Source organism: Lissotriton helveticus, chromosome 7 (genome assembly GCF_964261635.1).
Source record: "Lissotriton helveticus chromosome 7, aLisHel1.1, whole genome shotgun sequence".
In the NCBI taxonomy this organism is placed as follows: Eukaryota; Metazoa; Chordata; class Amphibia; order Caudata; family Salamandridae; genus Lissotriton; species Lissotriton helveticus.
This window is the reverse complement of record NC_136068.1, coordinates 1,089,308,997-1,089,328,833: the sequence shown is the minus strand read 5'-3', so window position 1 is coordinate 1,089,328,833 and position 19,837 is coordinate 1,089,308,997. Positions and strand designations below refer to the sequence as shown.

General features: G+C 45.2%; 1 protein-coding gene across 2 annotated transcripts in view; it reads left to right on the top strand.

The window, feature by feature from the left end:
• The window catches only part of CEP131 (centrosomal protein 131), a 441,974-nt gene extending 433,063 nt beyond the window's left edge, over positions 1 to 8,911 (top strand). For both annotated transcript variants that reach the window (XM_078654173.1, XM_078654174.1), the window contains 2 exons: positions 6,027 to 6,087; positions 8,595 to 8,911. In XM_078654173.1, coding sequence (XP_078510299.1) covers positions 6,027 to 6,087; positions 8,595 to 8,666 — 133 coding nt within the window. In that variant the 3' untranslated portion in view covers positions 8,667 to 8,911. The remainder of the gene's footprint in view (positions 1 to 6,026; positions 6,088 to 8,594) is intronic.
• Positions 8,912 to 19,837: the final 10,926 nt, after the last annotated feature.

Genomic DNA, 19,837 nt, shown 5'->3' with positions numbered 1-19,837 from the left:
TCAAGAGATAGTATTTTGCTTTGCCAACTGTAAATTTGCATATTAAGTAATTCATTTAATGGCTGTGTGTCTGATGGTTGCCCTGCGGGAAAACTTAAACTCAATATTATTATGAAAGTTATGATAAACAATTTAGGCTTGATATATTGATTGTGAAAGGCATATGTTAAAATCAACAGGCATTGAAGGGCGGGTTGTTTCTCTGTATTAAAGCTAGGTACTGTGTTCAATAAAATGTCAGATTACCTTTGTAGTAAATTCTTTTAGTGTTGGTTACTGCCTCTGACAAACCCTAGAGTGAGACAATTTACACTGTAATAGTTCTATTAAACAAATGATTTGTGTATATAGAGAGATGGATACATACATACATACATGCATACAAACAGGGACTTTGGGACTACTCTCTTCTGCTATTGGTCCATCTGAGAGACATTTACACTTCCCTCCATGACAGTGAATTGCATGGAATAATGGTTCCGTCTTGGCTCTGTTGCCATGTGAAGTATGCCATTTTCTGATCACATATGTACACCCAACTGAAAAATGAATGTGCTTCAGTATCCAGGCTGGTTGACCAGTCCTCATGTTATTAATGTAGACCCATCATTTTGTTAATGTTTTCCTATTATAGTTACCCCCTCCTCTGTTTGCTACTCCTCTTTTTAGGTCTCGCTGAGCCAGCGCAAGCGCTGCTCTGCGAGACATTTAGTAGGTGAATTTTCAGAGTGCTACTGGCTGGCCAAGCGCTTGTGTTCACGCGCGCAGCCGCCATCTGTCTTTCACGGGTCATTAGCACCACTTGGCCGCACGTCTTGTGGCTCCTGCCATGTCTGCTTTTGACCCTCGCGCGCGCTCACCCTCCTCCTTCCAATATGCTCGTATTTCCCCACACGCCGTGAAACACTTGCAAGTGGGGGAGGTGTGCTACGGCTTTCACTTTCGCAGCCGCGCATTTGTTTATCCTTTGGGTGAGGGCCTTGTTTTTCAATAAGAATCAATACAAGATGCAGAGGAACAGAGTTGTCACATGTTGTTTCCTTTCCAACATCAGTAGATTTTGAAAACCATCGAATACCTAATTACATTTCAGAAAACAGCACATCTGAGAGACTGGGACTTTACAAAGCGAAAAGCACACATATTAATGCCAGTCGCAGTGTAAACATGAACACGGAAAATCAGCAGCTGTGATGCCTGATCTCACCGCCGCTGCAGCACTGCTGCTCAACCCGCAGGGAACCTTACAAGCTGGCCATGACATTAAAAATTTTAAAAGAAATGGCGAGTGTTGATATAACGACAGACAAGTTGTCATGCTGCCCGGCCACAATCCCCGCAGACGCAGAAGTATTCTTCAGAAGTCCTCATTAAAATGGGGTTTCTGATCCGGCTGCTGCCTCACCAGGCATGACCAGACACCTCCCTGGATGCTCTGGTGCTGAGGACCAGTGATCACAAGTGCCACCTGGTGTTAGGGAGCCTTGGATTTGCAGATCCCCCCGTGTGCCCCGACACCTCCTGTGGCCGTCGCCTTGAGATATCAATCAATCATAGCATTTATAAAGCACACTACATACCCGTGAGGGTCTCAAGGCGCTAGCGGGGGGAGACGTTGCTACTGTTCGAAGAGCCAGGTTTTGAGGAGTCTCCTGAAGGTTAGGAGGTCTTCGGTCTGCCGCAGGTGGATGGGTAGGGTGTTCCCTGTCTTGGCGGTGAGGTGGGAGAATGATCTGCCGCCGGCGGTCACTCTTTGGATGCGCGGTACGGTGGCGAGGAAGTGGTCTGCGTATCGGAGCTGGCGGGTGGGGGTGTGGAGGCTGAATCAGCTTGAAGGTCATCTTCTTGTTGATGGGGAGCCAGTGCAGGTCTTTCAGGTGGGGTGAGATGTGGCTGCGGCGAGGGATGTCGAGGATCAGGCGTGCGGAGGCGTTCTGGATGCGTTTGAGCCGTTTCAGGAGTTTGGCCGGAGCTCCTGCGTAGAGTGCGTTTCCGTAGTCCAGTCTACTGCTGACTAGGGCCTGGGTGACCGTCCTTCTGGTTTCGGTGGGGATCCACTTGAAGATCCTGTGAAGCATGCCGAGGGTGTTGAAGCAAGAGGAGGAGACGGCGTTGACCTGTTTTTTCATGCAGAGGGTGGAGTCCAGGATGAACCTTAGGTTGCGTGTGTGGTCGGTAGGTGTAGGGGGTGCTCCTAGATAGAGCTGTCACCGCCCGATACATTGAGTACACTTCCAATGCAGAGAGCCTCGAGGCTGGCGGTCAGCTGCTCTGTCCGCGCCTGCGCCGTCAGGGGACAAGCACGTGCACAAGGAGGGCTCGCGACACAGCGCTTCCTTTGACTGCTTGCATTGTAAACAAAGAAGCCAAAGCGTGTTATGAAATGCAACATGGGTGGAGGATCCATGTGGCATTTCATAACAAGCTTTCGCAAAGTCAATAGGTCTTGCTTTTATAAGCCACGTTCCCAGTTGTTGGCTTTGGCACTGTACCATATCGTTTAAAAAAAAGTGTAAGAATTAACATTTCAAATAGAAGAGGAAATGCAAACTTACAGCCAGGGCCACTGAAAGTATGTGATTTTTGGATGGCAGAGTTTTCTGTGTAAATTAGGGATTTGCCGCATTTGCCAAATAATCCCCAGATGTGAGGTTGACTGCCCTAACAGTTAGGCCACATCCTCTCTGTTACTGTAGCAATATAGGTGTCTTGTTCCGCTACACTGATGCTGCAAGGAGATCATTTTAGAAGTCTGAGACTGTTTCTAATGACAGTTTACTCAGCCGAGTGCCATGATACACTTAACGCTGCTCCGAATTAGGAGCAATGTAAATGTAAATGTAAATGTACAGGAATTTATATAGCGCAAATCACCGAGCGGTTTCTAAGCGCTTGCTTAGGGAACCCGTCCTGGTATTCCCCTGTGAGATAACCCCGGCAGGGTATCCACAAGGTGAAAGCCAGGCATCCCGCAGCGAGGGGCCGTTGTGGAGATTAAGCAAGCTATTGCCCAGAGTCGCAGAGTGTGAACCCGTGAATCGAGTAGGCACCGGAGCGAGAATTGTCGAGTCCAAGGACATTTTAGGACTCAATACGCCGCCGAGCCGGGAATTGAACCCTGGTCCCGGGCTGACCTCTGCTTCCAGGTCTGCCTCCTCTAACCAGTGAGCCACACTTCTCCACAATGGAGGAAAAAGTTGAAGATGCAGGAAAGAGTTGAAGATGCATCTCCTTAAAGAATACCACATCGCAATACATTAGTGGTCTACAAGCTAGACACCTTTTCTATCACTCATTGACTTTATTCCTGTATTCAACTTTGTACAGCGCTCTGCTGAATTCGGGCTAAGTTCACACTATACAACTACCACAAATACAAATACACACATGCTAGCATATGTATCTGTGTTTCTACTCCACACTTGCCATCAACAATAAGCCTTGACTGCTTGCCATCGGTGCCGCCTAAGAGTCAAATCCAAATAGCAAGGTTCTTGATGGGCAGAGGTCTTGTTCCTGGGGTTTCCAACGACTACAGGTAGTAGGTATTACCAGGATTTCTCAGTTGTCCATGCACTCCTTAAAATGATATCAATAATTATAGGGGGTGCTCTAAAAGATATCTGACCGCAGGCAGATATTACATATGGTTTGGGGTGCAGAGATGATACATTTGAAATTGTATAAAAAGTTTATAAAATAGAATTTTTTAAAGGACATGTGAATTCTTTAGCGACCATTCTCACACAAATGCCTAATTCTCAGTTTAATGTGTGTATTTTAGCACAGGTTTGCTAATGCACTGCACTGACTAAGGTTGAGGTGGGGGCAAGGAGAGGTTATTGCTGTGAATAGGCCTGAAAATGCCACACGTTACAAGGAATTACATTTTCTGCTTAAATCGGTATTCAGCTGTGTCTCATACCATACAATGTGAAAATAAGCATTGGCGTAGCCAATAGGTCTCGCCTTTGGGACCTTATAAGTGTTTAGCCATGCAACAGTTGATGTTGTTGCACCAAGGATATTGTGCTGCATAACTAAACACTTATAAGGTCCCAAAAGCGAGACCTATTGGCTTTGCCAATACTTGTTATTTTAATGTTTCTTAAGAGGATGAAACAACTCTCCTGGAGGTGCTAAATGGTTGTTTGCTTGACACCCATTTCATCTGTAGTGCAAAGCATTCCTCTTAGACAGTGACTCTAAATCAGGAGATCCTTATGAAATGCTGTTGTCCATAGTGTATCATTTTTTAACCATTCCAAGGAGGCCAACATGTTGGATCTAAACGTAGAGGTCATACTTGAACTTAAGAATAACGATAGACTGTTTACAATACCTTGTCAAGGCCAACACCCTGTTGTGTTTAGTTTTGTTATTGCACACATATGCACGCCGTTTTTAGAAGACATAATTTTTTTTCTTCTCTAATTTATTCTTTAAATTGGCTTCCATGTGTTGCTGTGTGTGTGTGTGTGTGTGTGTGTGTTTTATTATTGTGGTTGCATCAGGAGGGTGAATAGAAGGATGAGCTAGTGGATTAATAAATGGATGCAAGCGTACAAAGATGAGTGACAGTGTGTAAATGATGACTTGTTGAATGTCTACACCCGTCAGTGACCCAAAAGGCGCTTTTATTCATAAGCATTGCCAATGCTTGTTTAATGATTCAGAGCTCTATTTAGTGTTTGGCGAACGGTATACTCCGTCAATACGTGAAGGATAGCCCATCAACATTATTACAAGTACCATAGCCTGTTATAAGGGGGGCGGGAAATCAGCCAAGTTTGTGACAGGGTTTCTTGTTTTCCAAACTGTAAGTAAGGCACTAGGGGCCATATATATGAAACTTAGGTTTTGCTATTCTCAAATAGCGATTTTTAGAGAATCGCTGTTTGGGAATCGCAAAATGCTATGTATGTAGTATTTGCAAATAATTTTGCGAATCCTACATATTCCTTAATTGTGAATCGCAAATTGCAATTCGCAATTAAGGAATACCTCCCCATTCATTCCCATGGGCCTACAAGCCCATAGGAATGAATGGAAAGATATTCTCAATTTGCGATTCTCAATTAGAGAATCGCAAATTGACAATGCAATTTTAAGGGTGCCAGGGTGTCAAATGTGTGAAATGTGCATGTGTGCACATGTGGCACACATACATGCCCTAAGGGCATGTATGTGCGCCACATGGCACTTTGAAAAATGCAAAAAAGTGAATTTTTTGAAGAAATCGCAAATTACCACCAACTTGAAGTTGGTGGTAATTTGCGATTCCTTAAGGCAAAATTGCACTTTTTCTGTGCTTCTTACATTGCATTTATGGAATAGGAATGTGTGGTTCCTTAAATGCAATCGCAAAATAAGGAATTGCAAATTTTCCGATTCCTTATTTTGCGAAGCAGTTTTGCTTTCATACATACCATTAAGCCTAATTGCGATTGCAAACGCCGAAATTCTGTGAATTTAGGCATTTGCGATCGCAGTTAGGAATGATACATATGGCCCTTAGTTAGGTCTCAACATGACAGCTAGGCCTATTAGCTTCTGCCTATGCTGATCTGTTCTTTCTGATTCTGTTGTTGCCTACATGACTGACTGAAGCTGCAAGATGTTAGTCGCATAATCCTCTGAGAGCTCTGTTTCTAGTCACTTTACTTTTTGTGCTCTTGTTCATATTTTATATGATGGGTAAATGTATGTCTATTTATATAGCACTACATGCCGTCCTTTATCGGTTTTTAACACTTCCATTCTGGGAAGACGAGGGAACTAGGGTAGTAAAAGTTGTTTGCTATGATCTCATACTGCGGGCAGGCGGAGAAGCTGCGGTCAGGACTCTGGATAAGTAGCCTGCAGGACACTGCTCCTTTTCAACACCATAGTTTTTTTTAATTATGGAATCTGCCTGTCTTTTTATGGTATGTTATGTTCTTTAATTGTCTTTTTTAATGTTCCCACCTTGGGCAGATAATGTCCTATTTCTGAAGGCTGAACCGTGTCGTTTTGTTTCCGTGCAGGGTAAAAACGGCTATTGTCAAAAAAGAAGAGGCTGTGAACAGTCTTCGGAAACAGTACGAGGTATGACACAGTTTGGAGCCCTCCCTTGTGACCCTTCCCTCCCCCAGTGACCCTGCCCTCCCCCAGTGACCCTGCCCTCCCCCAGTGACCCTGCCCTCCCCCAGTGACCCTGCCCTCCCCCAGTGACCCTGCCCTCCCCTAGTGACCCTGCCCTCCCCTAGTGACCCTGCCCTCCCCTAGTGACCCTGCCCTCCCCTAGTGACCCTGCCCTCCCCTAGTGACCCTGCCCTCCCCTAGTGACCCTGCCCTCCCCCAGAGACCCTGCCCTCCCCCAGTGACCCTGCCCTCCCCCAGTGACCCTGCCCTCCCCCAGTGACCCTGCCCTCCCCCAGTGACCCTGCCCTCCCCTAGTGACCCTGCCCTCCCCTAGTGACCCTGCCCTCCCCTAGTGACCCTGCCCTCCCCTAGTGGCCCTGCCCTCCCCTAGTGGCCCTGCCCTCCCCTAGTGGCCCTGCCCTCCCCTAGTGACCATGCCCTTCCCCAGTGACCCTGCCCTCCCCTAGTGACCCACTTCCAGGAGTAAACTTGTGACTCTTTGCACCAAGCGGGTGCAGGGACCTCTTGGCGGTTCTGCCTAGGGTGGATGAACGTTGTTTTTTATATATTTGGAATTTATTTACCTCTGAAGGACTGATAGAGCTGTGGAAGGCTAAATGGTGAAAAGCAATGTCAAATACAGTATTTACTATCCTTGAAAGGATGGGCTTGTCAGGATTCGCACCTCTGACTTGCAGGTTATTTGATGTCCGTGTTGAGCACTTCACCCACTGAACCATCTTGCTAACTTACACATGTCACCCTATTTACATTTGTTAAAATCAGTGTAAAGAGAAAGAGAGGAAAACGATTAAAGTGAGAAGAGATGTGTTTTTAGTAATTTCCTAAAAACCCGGTGCGAAGTGATAGCTCTCAGATTGGGCAGTAATGTATTCCAGGCTTTAGTTGGAAGGTGGGTGAAAGTGCACTCCCGGCGGCAGTCCTTGAGGCCTGGGAATGCAAAATAGGTTTTCTGTGTAAGAGCATAGAGACTGCCTAGGAGTATAGGAGAAGAGCAGGTCTCTTTTTATGTGAGACTTGTAGGACCAAAGGGACGTTTTGGATATTTTGTGGTGGAAATGAACCCAACCAATCAGGTTTCTTATAAAGCGCAACTACTCACCCGTAAGGGTCTCAAGGAGCTGTGTGGGTGTCGAAGGGTGGATCTGCGATTCAGTCGAAGAGCTATGTCTTGAGGTCCTTCCTGATTTGCGACAATCTAAACACACAGAGATGTCCAGTTTGCTTCCTGAGCTGGACCTATTGAATACGAAGGGACTTGACATTTCCTAGCAGTACAGCTACATTACATTTTTCTGTTTGGTACATCTGTCCCATTGACTGGCATTTTTGCAAACATTGTAATAAGAGCTGAAGATGTCTGAAGACATCTGAACGCTTCCCTGCAGAATAAACTTAGCGAAAGGATAGAATGTATCGTAAAATCAAGTGTATAAAAGCTTTCTCGGACTCCGAATGTGCTTCCCTTTCTGATTTCTGTACGTGTGCTGGTTTTAACTGCTCTTTTTTAATTTCTAAAAAAGTTCTATTTTTTAGAGGCAGCAACAACCGAACATTCAGCTTAATGAGTTCCTAACCCTTATCGCCCTACCCTCTAGGCCTTTTCTGCATGACTTCACTGTCCATGGAGAGCCAAGTGACCAAAGGAAGTAACTTGGTTATCCAACTGAAGTACAGTAGTATTTGTGACCATGGTACACGCGTTGGAAATTACAGTACCCACTGACTGTCCCAGAACCCCAACAAAAGGTGTAGCACATGTAGTGTGGTATTTACATATTTCATTAGGGTGTTCCTTTCAGTGGCGAAGTATTGACTCATCTACAGACACAACTATAAGGAAGACATTGCGTTATCCCTGTGAGGGCAACTGTCACTCCTGCGTGGTGTCACAGCTTTAGCTGCAAAGTTACAGCAATGCTGCTTGAGGCCTCAGTTATACTCATTGGAAATCTGCATCACTCTGAGTGGAACTCCCTGGAAGTGCACAAGCCCACCTCCCTTATTTGTACCTGCTGCCCTGATTCTTTACTTGCCTTTTGTATCATCTAGCCCTGACCGTTCCCACTTCTCGTCCTACATCTCTCGATGTCTGTCATTGAAGATCGCTTAATCCTTACTGGCCTCATGTGTAGGACGGTTTCGTAAAGGATTCAGGGTTCCAGATCTAATCCCTTCTTGACAAGAGGACAGTGCCTGGTACTATGGCATTCACCTTGTACAAGGAGTGGTGATGGTGGGGTGGGGTGTTGTCACAAGTGTTTTAGAAAGACTGCTGTGCTAAGGGTGCTTCATTGGCTAGTGCAGGTTGGAAATCTGGTGGCTCCAAGAGGGAACTTTTCCTGCCCTACCATCGGAGCGGACAAATGTGGAGAAACATTCCACTGAACAACAAAAAACGATTAACTTGAAATACTATATCACCCCTTTTCTTTTTGGTTTGCTTCTAGGCAGCGGTAAAGCGAGCTGACCACCTGGAGGCCTTGTTGGAGCAACAGCGTAAACAACTTCTGACGAAGTGAGGTCCCAGCGTGGAATAAAATCCTGTCCTCCAAGAGGAAGTGGTACAGTGTCCATCTGTAGACACGAGTGGCGGTTCACACATGCATCGGGCAGCGTGGCCTTTCCCACCACCCCTTGCTGCATCCGTCCTGACCTTTTCGCTTCTCCGAACCCAAGAGTTGGGTTGGTGGAGACCTGACCATTTTTATTTGTGTGCATTCAGTGTTTGCATTTTACCAGTAAAGCTCTATATTATTTTACTTAATTAATGGACTCTCCTCTCTTCATTTAGGGTACTTGGGTGGGAGGATAAGGGCTCTGGAAAAGCAATCAGCCTGTACTTTTCATTACAGACTGTGCCTACTTGTGTATTGCATGCAACGTCTTGGGTGCTAACCAGTGCCACAGTTGGTTTTAGGTCACTGACGAAGTACTGATTAAAGAACTCTTAGTAAAACAGAGAGACAAATTTGCAGAAGTACAAATTTCAAATATTCAATTTTCTGTTCAAATGTTTTTGTTTTTTTTGTTGCTGAAATGTAAAAACCTGTTTATGCCTAGAACACTCCTTCACAATGCTTGCTAACCTGTAATGCACCGTTCGCTATGTGGGAAGAAGTATGACCTAAAGCGATGTTTTCCAAGGATTCAAACTCACAAGTCCCAGTTCCGAATTTATTGGCAGTTGTGAAGGTGAGGCAATGGTGAAGTCTCATCATCTACAATTTGAGCAGAATCAACACTGGTGTGGATGGTGTTGTTGGAGAAACAAGGAAGTATGTATTGTATTGCCGCAGTTTTATAGCACTTAGTACCCCTATGCGGGCCACTCAAGTGCTAGCCTACATGAGCATAAAGAACAATTGATGGAGGGAATGCAGAACAATGTCATACATTCACACCAGTACAGAGATCTGGGCCAAAGTCCATCGTTTTTTTTGTTGCTCACAATGCCATTCCAGTTTGAACCCAGCCATATGCAAATCAGTCTTGACCCTGTGCCCCATGGAACAGTCTAGCCCAAACTGCCAATACAGGTCCACCCTGTACTGGAAACAAGGATCAGATGACCGGTTTCGGGGTTTCACCCCTCTTCAGCCAGGATAGCTTGACTCCAGTGGCATGGAGAGCACTGGGCCCACGTCTGGGCATACCCGTCCCACTCGGGGTGACAAATGCAAAAAAAGAACAATTGATGGACAGAATGCAGAATAATGTCATCCATTCACCCCAGTACAGACTTCTGGTCCTAAATCCATAGTTCTTATTGCTCACCATGCCATTCCAGTTTGAACCCATCCATTTGCAAATCAGTCTTGACCCTGTGCTCCATGGGAACAGTCGCGCCTGAACTGCCAAGCCAGGTCCTCCCTGGACTGGAAACAAGCATCCTAGGACCGGTTCCTTGCCACTGGATTGAAGCTAGCCTGTTTGATGAAAGGTAATGCCCTGAAACCGGTCCCAGGATGTTTGTTTCCGGGCCAGGGAGGACCTGGCTTGGCAGTTCGGGCTGGACTGTTCCCATGACAAGAAACAAAGGTCCAGAGCTTAAAGGGATAAAGTACTTTTATAATATAGACCACAATAGGCTGCTATATGTTTTCCTTGCCCAGCCGGGCAGTGAATTTTATTATGATTGATTCAAGTATTTTCAGTTTTAAAAATACATTTTCGTAGCAAAAAGGTTTTGCTGTAGGGCACAGTCCTGCGCCGTACTGGAAAATTGAATAAATAGAGGGAGAAAAGAAAAAGGATAAAGACAAGTGCTTCAGGCAACAAAACAGTGAGCAGGCTGGGCACTGTAAAGATCAGAAATTATCAGTGTTTCCCTAGAACATACATACAATAATAATAATCAACAGTACGTCTACTTTGAAAGGTCGACGTTTCGATCCCGGGCTCTAATAAAAAGGGATCATCATCAGGACTTTAACATAGTAATTGCCTGGTAAAAATGTAAATGCGCCTCGGTGTTGGCTCGTTGTGGCCACCAAGTTTTTGTGGCGGGGCTGCGTTGAGCTCCCGATTGGAAAGAATGCTGTGGGCACAGTTACGTGGTACGTGTCGTTTAGGCGCCCGTGTGGTCCATTCTTCTCGTGATATAGAATGAAGGGATTTCGTTATTGTAGCGGTCAATTTCAGTTGCCTCGATCCGCAATTCAGAAGGCGCGACGGTGAGGCTTGCTTCAGGAATTGGAAAAACAAGGTTGGGCGGTCGATAGAGATGAGTCGATCCGCTATCTGGGCATCGGCAGCCAGACTGGTATTTATCGGGACATTGCTCCCAGATAGCGGATCGACAATAACGAAATCCCTTCATTCTACATCACGAGAAGAATGTACAACACGGGCGCCTAAACGACACGTACCACGTAACTGTGCCCACAGCATTCTTTCCAATTGGGAGCTCAACGCAGCCCCGCCACAAAAACTTGGTGGCCACAACGAGCCAACACCGAGGCGCATTTACATTTTTGTGTTTACTGAAGTAGGGTATCATAACGTTGTGTAGAGTGAGGTGAAGTGGAGGAGAGTTGCTGGAGTGCCAAAGAGCGATGTAGAGTGGAATAGAGGGGAGGAGTGGTGTAGATTAGAGGAGACTGGAGTGGCGTAAAATGGAGTGGGGTGGCGTAGAGTTGAGCAGTGTAGAGCAGATCCTTAGATACATATTTGCGTGGCAACCCCTGGCAGGGATTTGGCGGCCTCGGGCCCCCTACGTACACTGCCTGCTCAGGGCCTCCGTGAGCCTAGAGCCGGCCCTGGTTGCATAGAGTAGTACAGTTGTGGGTGTAACTAAGGTGTCAACAAAGATTACAGATTAGGTGAAAGTAACAAAAATAAGAAGCTGTATGCCTTTGTTAAAAGTAGGAAAGCACGTCTAGGAATAATGCTGAAATGCTTTTAAAATAGTGTGTTGCAAAAATGAGATGGAACTGCGACGCGGAAGAACACATGTACTTGGTTCATGATCCAAAAGGAGCTAACACAAATGGAGGTAAGACTGACAACAAAAAACAACTAATCGTATGCTGTAGGCCGGTTTTAAGCCATCTACTTTGTAAACAATACATCTTGCAGTCCAGCACATGCACTTTGTATGCGAAACCTAAAAATAAGGAGGCTGATAATGTGTATCTACTCCAAGTATGTAAGAAACAGAAAATTAGTAGAGAAGCAGGGTGCTGAAATTAGGACCCTTAAGACACCGGATAAACTATCCAGCTCTTCATCCACTCACAGGCAAATGGCATTTCAACAGTGAAGTATGATCTTCTTCAAGGGTTCACACAGTATTCATAGGCTGAGGAAGTTGTGAAGTTTACTGACAAACCCGAACTGTGTCATGCCATATAAATTTCTTTAGCACCATAATTTCTTTTCATCAAAGTTAGGAGAAAAGCTGCCCAGAAACACTATGTTCGAGGCATATGAGCTGCAGATCTCACATTGAGCATTAGATCGCCACCTTGTGTTGGGCTCAGATGGATGATTGCATGTTGTTGTCGTCTTGGAAGAAGTCTTTGTAGTCACGAGATAGGTGACTCCTCCCTTGGACGATAGTGCGCATGGGCATCGACTCCATCCTTAGTGGCGGCGGCCACTGCATGGAATAAACTTCCCATCAATCTCCGCCTGGAGCCTTCAGAAACCATTTTCCGACGGAAACTGAAAACTCATCTGTTCTCCTCATAGCTGACTTTTGCCCTATGCCTTGCACTGTCCCACCCTCCTTAATGAGTTCGTTTTTTTTCTTCTCCTCTCTCTTTTGTTAGCGCGGGGACACGCCGAGATGGCGTACAATTATCCATGCGCTCTACAAATGTCTTTGTTATTATTATTATTATTAGATTGTTTTTTTCCGCCACTGGGTTTGGATGTAACTTTTTCTCTCCGGTTCGAAATCTACTTTCCAAGTAGTACGACGTGTCAAAAAACGTACTTAAACTCTTCTAAACAACTTTCGATTATCAAGAACCATCGACTCAATCTTATCAGCTCGATTCCGGTCGTCGACGCGGACCGTTGGGCCTATCCATGCCGTGAGGCCTACAGCTCATAGAAAGGACGCAGTTCAAGAAATGCCCCCAGTGTGGAGCAAAATTCACGCACAGTGACCATCACAAGGTCTGTAACCTGTGCTTATCACCAGAACACGGCGAGTCCAGCTGTCCAGCCTGCGCGTCCTTTTGATCCAAGAAGACCGTTCCAGATCGAAGGGCCCATCGACACATCAGGCCGAGATCAGCTCCAGAACCGGAGGACATCTTTGACGAGGGTCCAGATGTCCCCGAGGAAGATTCCGAAGATCTCCAAATCTTACCTGGGGCTGATAACTCAGATTACTCCATACCTTTGGGTCAGCGCGTGAGTACTACTGCCCCTGCCCCAACCCCAACATCTAAATCAAAGGCAAAGGTCAACACTACGCCTCCGGGGCCCAGTCGAGACCAAAAAACTACTTCAGAAGCCCCGCCTTCGAAGAAAATGCAAAAGCCTTCCAGGAGGTCGGGACCGAACAATCGCATGTGCCAATACCACCAGCTCCCTCGACACCGAAACCGAAAGAAGTCCCGGTTCTGAAAACAACTCCGAAACCGTCGACTTCGAAAGACAGACCGGCTCCGAACATAATAAAGCCTGTTTTCGACGCTTCCAAGTCGACGAAATCAGCTTCGGCTCCAAAGCCAAGGTCTTCAAAGCCAAGACCTACGCCGAAGGACTCTGCCACAACTCCTAAGGCTAAGGACAGAGAAAAGAGACAACCATGCTCGGGACCGAAAAAATCGGCACCAAAATCAGTTCCTGAAGAAGAGATTTTTAACACTTCCTACCCAGAAAAAGATCTATATTGACCCAAAAACAGGACATGTCTACTGACAGAAAGAGGAAGTTAGATAAAGCACCGCCACCTCCAGTGCCTGTAAAAAAGGACTGTGCAACATGACCTATGTGCCCTTCTTCTCCTATACCTCCCTCTATTCCACCTCCTCTTCCTTCACCTCCTCAAAACTCTCATACTCATTTTTTACCACAATATACACCTCCACATAATAGTGATGATGATGACATTATGGGGGAGGAGACGACCCAAATGACCCTTTTAACTACCCAACAGATCCACCAGACTGAGAGTATCCAATCACACCAGATGTCACACCAGATGTACCAGATATCCCTGACCCATATACATACCCATCCAAACCATCTCCTCCAGAAGATAATATTGGGTTTGGACACTTAATCAATAGAGCTGCCATCCATCATGGGGTCACAATGCACTCAGATGAGGCGGCAGAAGAAGATTCCCCACTTGACACTTTTGAGCAATCCCAAAAGTCAGTTCAGATATTACCTATGATCAAAGGGGTTATTAGGCATGCAGCATAAGTGTTTAAAGATCCTGTATGTGCTAGGATCATAAACCCCAGAATAGAAAAGAAATATAGGCCTGCTCCTGGGGATCCTGCCTACATTAAGGGACAACTACTTTTAGATTCCCTTGTCATTTCAAGCGCAAGAAAACAAGCAATTTCCCAAACATCAGGTGAAGCGCCACCTCCTGATAAAGAGTCAAAAATGATAGACGCTTCAGGTAAAAGAATAGCTGCCCAAGCAAGTAACACATGGCGCATAGCTAATACACAAGCCCTCCTCGCAAGATACTAAAGGGCTCATTGTGATCAGCTAGAAACACTCCTACAGCATCTACCTGACCAATATAAAGCACAAGCTAATGACCTTATTCAAGAAGTAAAGCTAATTTCTAAGGCTTCTATCAAGTGCGCACTTGATGCAGCAGACACTGCTTCTAGAGCAATAAACACTAGTGTCCTCCTTAGACGCCATGCATGGCTTCGCATCTCAGGATTTAAGCAAGAGGTGCAAACCACCATCTTAAATCAGCCATTTAACCAACAACAGCTTTTTGGCCCTGCTGTAGACACAGCACTTGAAAAAATTAAAAAGGACACTGATACTGCCAAATCTATGGGAGCTTTGCAGTCACCACAAACTAGAGGCTCCTTTCGTCACTCCTTCTATAGGGAAGTCTCCAAACAAGCGGGAGCAGACAATTCAGCTTCCTTTAAAAGCAATATGCAAACATCCTCCAATAGGGGATATTTTAGAGGAGGCCACAGGGGCAATAACAACAAAGGTAGAGGTAATAACAATCGAACCTCTCCCACCACAAAACAGTGACTTCCTTCCGCTCCCCCAACAGCATTCCACTCCTGTAGGGGGAAGACTAATACAGTTCCTACACGTCTGGCATTCCATCACCACAGACAAGTGGGTAAGACAGATTATCCAGTATGGCTACTGCCTAGAACTTACAGCTACCCCTCCACATATACCACCCAGACTTCGTCCAATGTCTACAGAACATCTTACGCTGCTCAAACAAGAGGTTCTTTCATTGCTTCAAAAGGACGCAATAGAAATAGTTCCATTACAACATCAAGGAACAGGGGTTTACTCACTGTTTTTCCTAATACCCAAGAAGGACAGGACACTAAGACCAATTCTCGACCTCCGGCCCCTCAATCTGTATATACACTCAGATCATTTTCATATGATCACTTTACGACCCATGCTCCCATTGTTGCAACTAAGTATGGGCGAATTTCGCAAATTTGCGGTTTGTGAATTCGCAAAAAAATTCACGTATTTCCCTGCGAATTCGCGGAATATTTTGCAATTGCACTATAGTCAACTGGAGTACTTTCTACTGGCTAATCGGTAAGTGCTACCTCGTTGGGTAAATGTATTGTGTTTTTCCTACACTACAGCTGCGTAAAGGCCCAGAAGAGTTGTCCAGTCACCACGTGTGTCTGTAACTTTGCCACCACGCCCATAGGCGCCGAGGTCCCTCGAGTGAGCTGTCCATCACAGTGGGGGAAAGGGCGGGAAGAGGTTGCAAAGCCTAGTGCAGTGGTTCCCAAACTTTTGACTCCTGAGGACCCCCATTGAGTCACCACTGGAAGCCGGGGACCCCCAAACAATTTGTACGAGTAAAATTTCAAATATTAAAACACATTTTTTTTTAAAAACACACGTGTTCACACAAACAAATATTCAAAGTACTAAGGATTTTGGGGCCAGATGTACGACCATTTCACTTCGCGCCTCGCAATTGGCGACACAATGCAAGTGGAAAATTGCGAGTCGCTAAATGAAATATACAACAGTGTGTTTAACACTGTTTGGGATTCCCAATGGGGTCGCAAATTGCGGGGCTAATTAATATTAATGAGCCTCTCGCAATTTGCGAGCCCATTGGAAATGCCCGCCCTCCGAGGGATGGTGGCCTGCTGCGCTCAGCAGGCCACCATGTCTGGGACTGCTTTTAAATAAAGCAGTTTTTTAAAAAATGCAGCCCGTTTACCATGCATTTAAATAAAAAAAGAAAATGAAAAGTTTTAGATTCATTTTTTAAGGGCAGGCAGAGGTCCCTGGGACCTCTGCCTGCCCTTAAAAAATAATTTTGCATGCATTTGCAAAGGGGAAGGGGTCCCCTGGGGACCCCTTCCCATTTTCAAATGCATTACCATCTACTGGTGGTAACTGCAAGTGTTTTGCGACCGAAAAACATTTGTACATGGTTTTGAGACTCGCTATTTTGAAGGGAATGCCCCTTCCAAATAGCGAGTTGCAAAACCTATTTAGCGAGTCACAAACAAATTGCGACTCGCGAAATAGGCTATGTACATGGCCCAATAGGTTTTTGCATGCGCAAATGGGTTCACGAACCCATTCGCGCATTTAAAAACGGATCTTACATCTTGCCCTTAGTATTTTATATTGAAGGAACAGCCCCTCTGTCACATTAATTTAATTTGTTTTATAGCATCTCTCATACCATTGTAGGATGTCAGAGCACTTTACATCACACACATATAGAGATGTTGAATCATACAAGTAAATCAGTGTGTATATAAAATATTACATAAGGTAAAGGGGACTACAAGGATTACATGTCATTCATACTGGTAGGCATTTTTAAAGAGTGCTTGGTTAGGAAAAGCACAAACTCAGGATTCAGAACATAACACAGTGGCTAGTAACACTAAACATGTATTTCCGCCCAAATAAATCTTTTTAGCAGCATCAGGATAATGAATAACTGGGAAAAAACATAAGTTACTAACTGGTACCATGCAGTTTGCAAGCAGCTCTTTGATGACAGTTTATAGGCCCCTCTGCTAGATTACGATTGCCACTTATGAAGTTCACAGTAACAAAATAATCTCTGTGACAAAAGCAGTAACCACGAACCTATGCACATAAAATACTGCTTTTCTAAAATGCATGTTACACGTTCTTTGCAGTAGGCACGTTAACCCTCAGTGCTACATTAGTTAAGTCAAAGCTGCCACTGAACAAAACTCGCCTGGCTCTCCAGCAGGTACATTAATCACTGGCATTATCTTGACACTTTTATTGTTGCTGGAAAGCTGCTAATTACACAAGAAACTTTTCTGTGCTTTTAAAACTGCTGCCTACGGACCCCCTGGGAATGTGTCACGGACCCCTGGGGGTCCGCGGACCACAGTTTGGGAAACACTGGCCTAGTGTGTGTGGAGCCGGGCTTCTGTGCGAGTTCACATGCCTCTTGTTTATAAAGGGGCAGAGACCGATAAGAGCAGCAGATGAGGAGAAAGCAGCCTCCTGGTCACTGGAAGTACAGGGGGATTGCGCTCGAGAAACTCGTGGATGCCTAGACCTCCATCACGGATTACAGCTATTTGTAGACGGTAGATTTGGGGAGAAAGCACACCTGCCTAGCATCGACCGTGCTCACTAGATTCTTGGGCTGATTACAATGCGTTATTGAATTTGAGCTTCAACTCTGGCACCTGCTTTATTTATATCTGTAAGTGCTTCCTGCTGAGGTCTAATTTTTGTGACAGGAGCCTCGTTGCCTAATTGTAACTATTCTCTGACCCTGCTTCGAGGGTCAGAGCAGGGTCAGATAATAGTTGCAAGTAGGCAACGAGGCGCCGCTCAGGAAGCACTTACAGGGTTACAGCAGGTGCCCAAGTTGAAGTTAATTTCTTTGTAACCCTTTTGTAAATGGTTACAAAGAAATTAGCTTCAACTTGGGCACCTGCTGCTGTAACCCTGTAAGTGCTTCATGGAAAATTCGTCCCGCTCGCGGATTCGTGGATTTTTCTGCGATTTCGCGAGATTCGCGGATCGCAAAATTGCAGAAAATCCACATATTCCGCGAGTAGAACGTATTTTCGGCCCACACTTAGTTGCAACAAGGCGATTTCCTTACTACACTAGATCTCAAGGATGCCTACTTCTGCATTCCCATACATCCTTCTCACAGGAAGTATCTAAGGTTTGTACTAGAAGGACAACACTATCAGTTCAAAGTCCTTCCATTCGGGATCACAACTGCACCAAGAGTGTTTACAAAGTACCTAGCAGTAGTAGCAGCAGCACATCTCAGAAGGCAACACATCCATGTCTTCCTATACCTGGACGATTGGCTTATAAAGGCCAAGTCATTCAACCATTGTGTCCAACACACATCTCAGACAATTCAGACATTGCACAACTTGGAGTTTACAATAAACTACACCAAGTTGCATCTCCAGCCCTCTCATGTACATTAATATCTAGGGGCTATATAAACACGTCTACAGCTCTAGCTTATTCCAATCCAGTCAGGATACAGATCATTCAAGCCTTAGTCACAAGGTTTCAAGACCAACACTCTCTCACAGCCAGAGTGTTCATGCAACTAATAGGCATGATGGCATCTTGCATTTTAATTGTACCATATGCAAGACTGTAAATGCTCCTATTGCAAGAATGTCTAGCACAACAAAAAGTGCTCCACATCAATCACCTAGAGCTGCTAGCAATATTCCTAGCACTGAAGTCCTTTCAAGTACATGTACAGAACAAATCTGTCCTAATCCGACAGACAACATGACATCCATGTACTACATTCAAAAACAAGGAGGCACACATTCTCTGCAACTGTCCCAGCTTGCACAGAACATTTTGAAATGGGCCATTCCACAAAACATTTATCCACTAACAGAACACCGTCCAGGGGTTCACAATCAGTTTGCAGATCTGTTAAGTCGACAGACACAACTGATTCACGAATGGGAACTACATCCGCAAGTTCTTCTACCATTCTTTCACAAGTGGGGTCACCCAGACATAGATTTGTCGCCACACACGAAAACGCAAAATGCCCAAACTTCGCTGCCAGGTTTCCACACACGCTGTCCAAGGGCCAATGCGATATGGATGAACTGGTCAGGCAGATTTGTGTACGCTTTACCGCCACTCCCACTAATACCACTAGTAGTGCACCCAGATCCAAGTCAACTGAATCTGGCGATCTGGCTCCTGAAGTCTTAGAGTTTGGTTATCTTAACCTGCCACCAGACTGTATGAATATCAGTAAAGAAGCCAGAAGACCTACTACTAGAGCTTGCTATGCGGCAAAATGGAAAAGATTTGCCATAATGAAGTTGATCCCCTGGATGCTTCCATCCAGAATATCATCTGCTACCTTCTACACTTACAAAGATGCAATCTAGCATACTCATCTATACGGCTACACCTTGCAGCTATTGCTGCGTACCTACAAAATAGACAACATCTGTCATTATTTAGAGAACCTGCAATTAAAGCCTTTATGGAAGGACAAAAAAGAATCATTCCTCCTAGGTTACCACCCTCGGCAGTGTGGAACCTAAACATTGTTCTTACAAGGCCCATGGGACCCCCTTTTGAACCTTTACACAAATGTGAACTGCAATTCCTCACATGGAAAACAGCTTTCCTTATTGCTATTACCTCTCTTAGGAGAGTGAGTGAGATTCAAGCTTTCACTATAGAAGAACCATTTTTACAATTACACCCTAACAAAGTGGTCCTAAGAACAAATCCCAAATTCCTTCCTAAAGTCATTACTCTATTTAATCTAAACCAATCAGTAGAGTTGGCAGTTTTTTTTTTCAAAACCCAGACTCAGTAGCAGAAAGAGCTCTACACACCCTAGATGTGACAAGAGCCCTTCTCTATTACATTGACAGGACCAAATCCTTTCGCAAAACAAAACAATTGTTTGTAGCTTTCTCGCCACCTCATAAAGCAACCCCATGGGGGGCATGGCTTGGAAGCCGATGCGATCGGCAGCGTGAGCACCGAGCTCCGC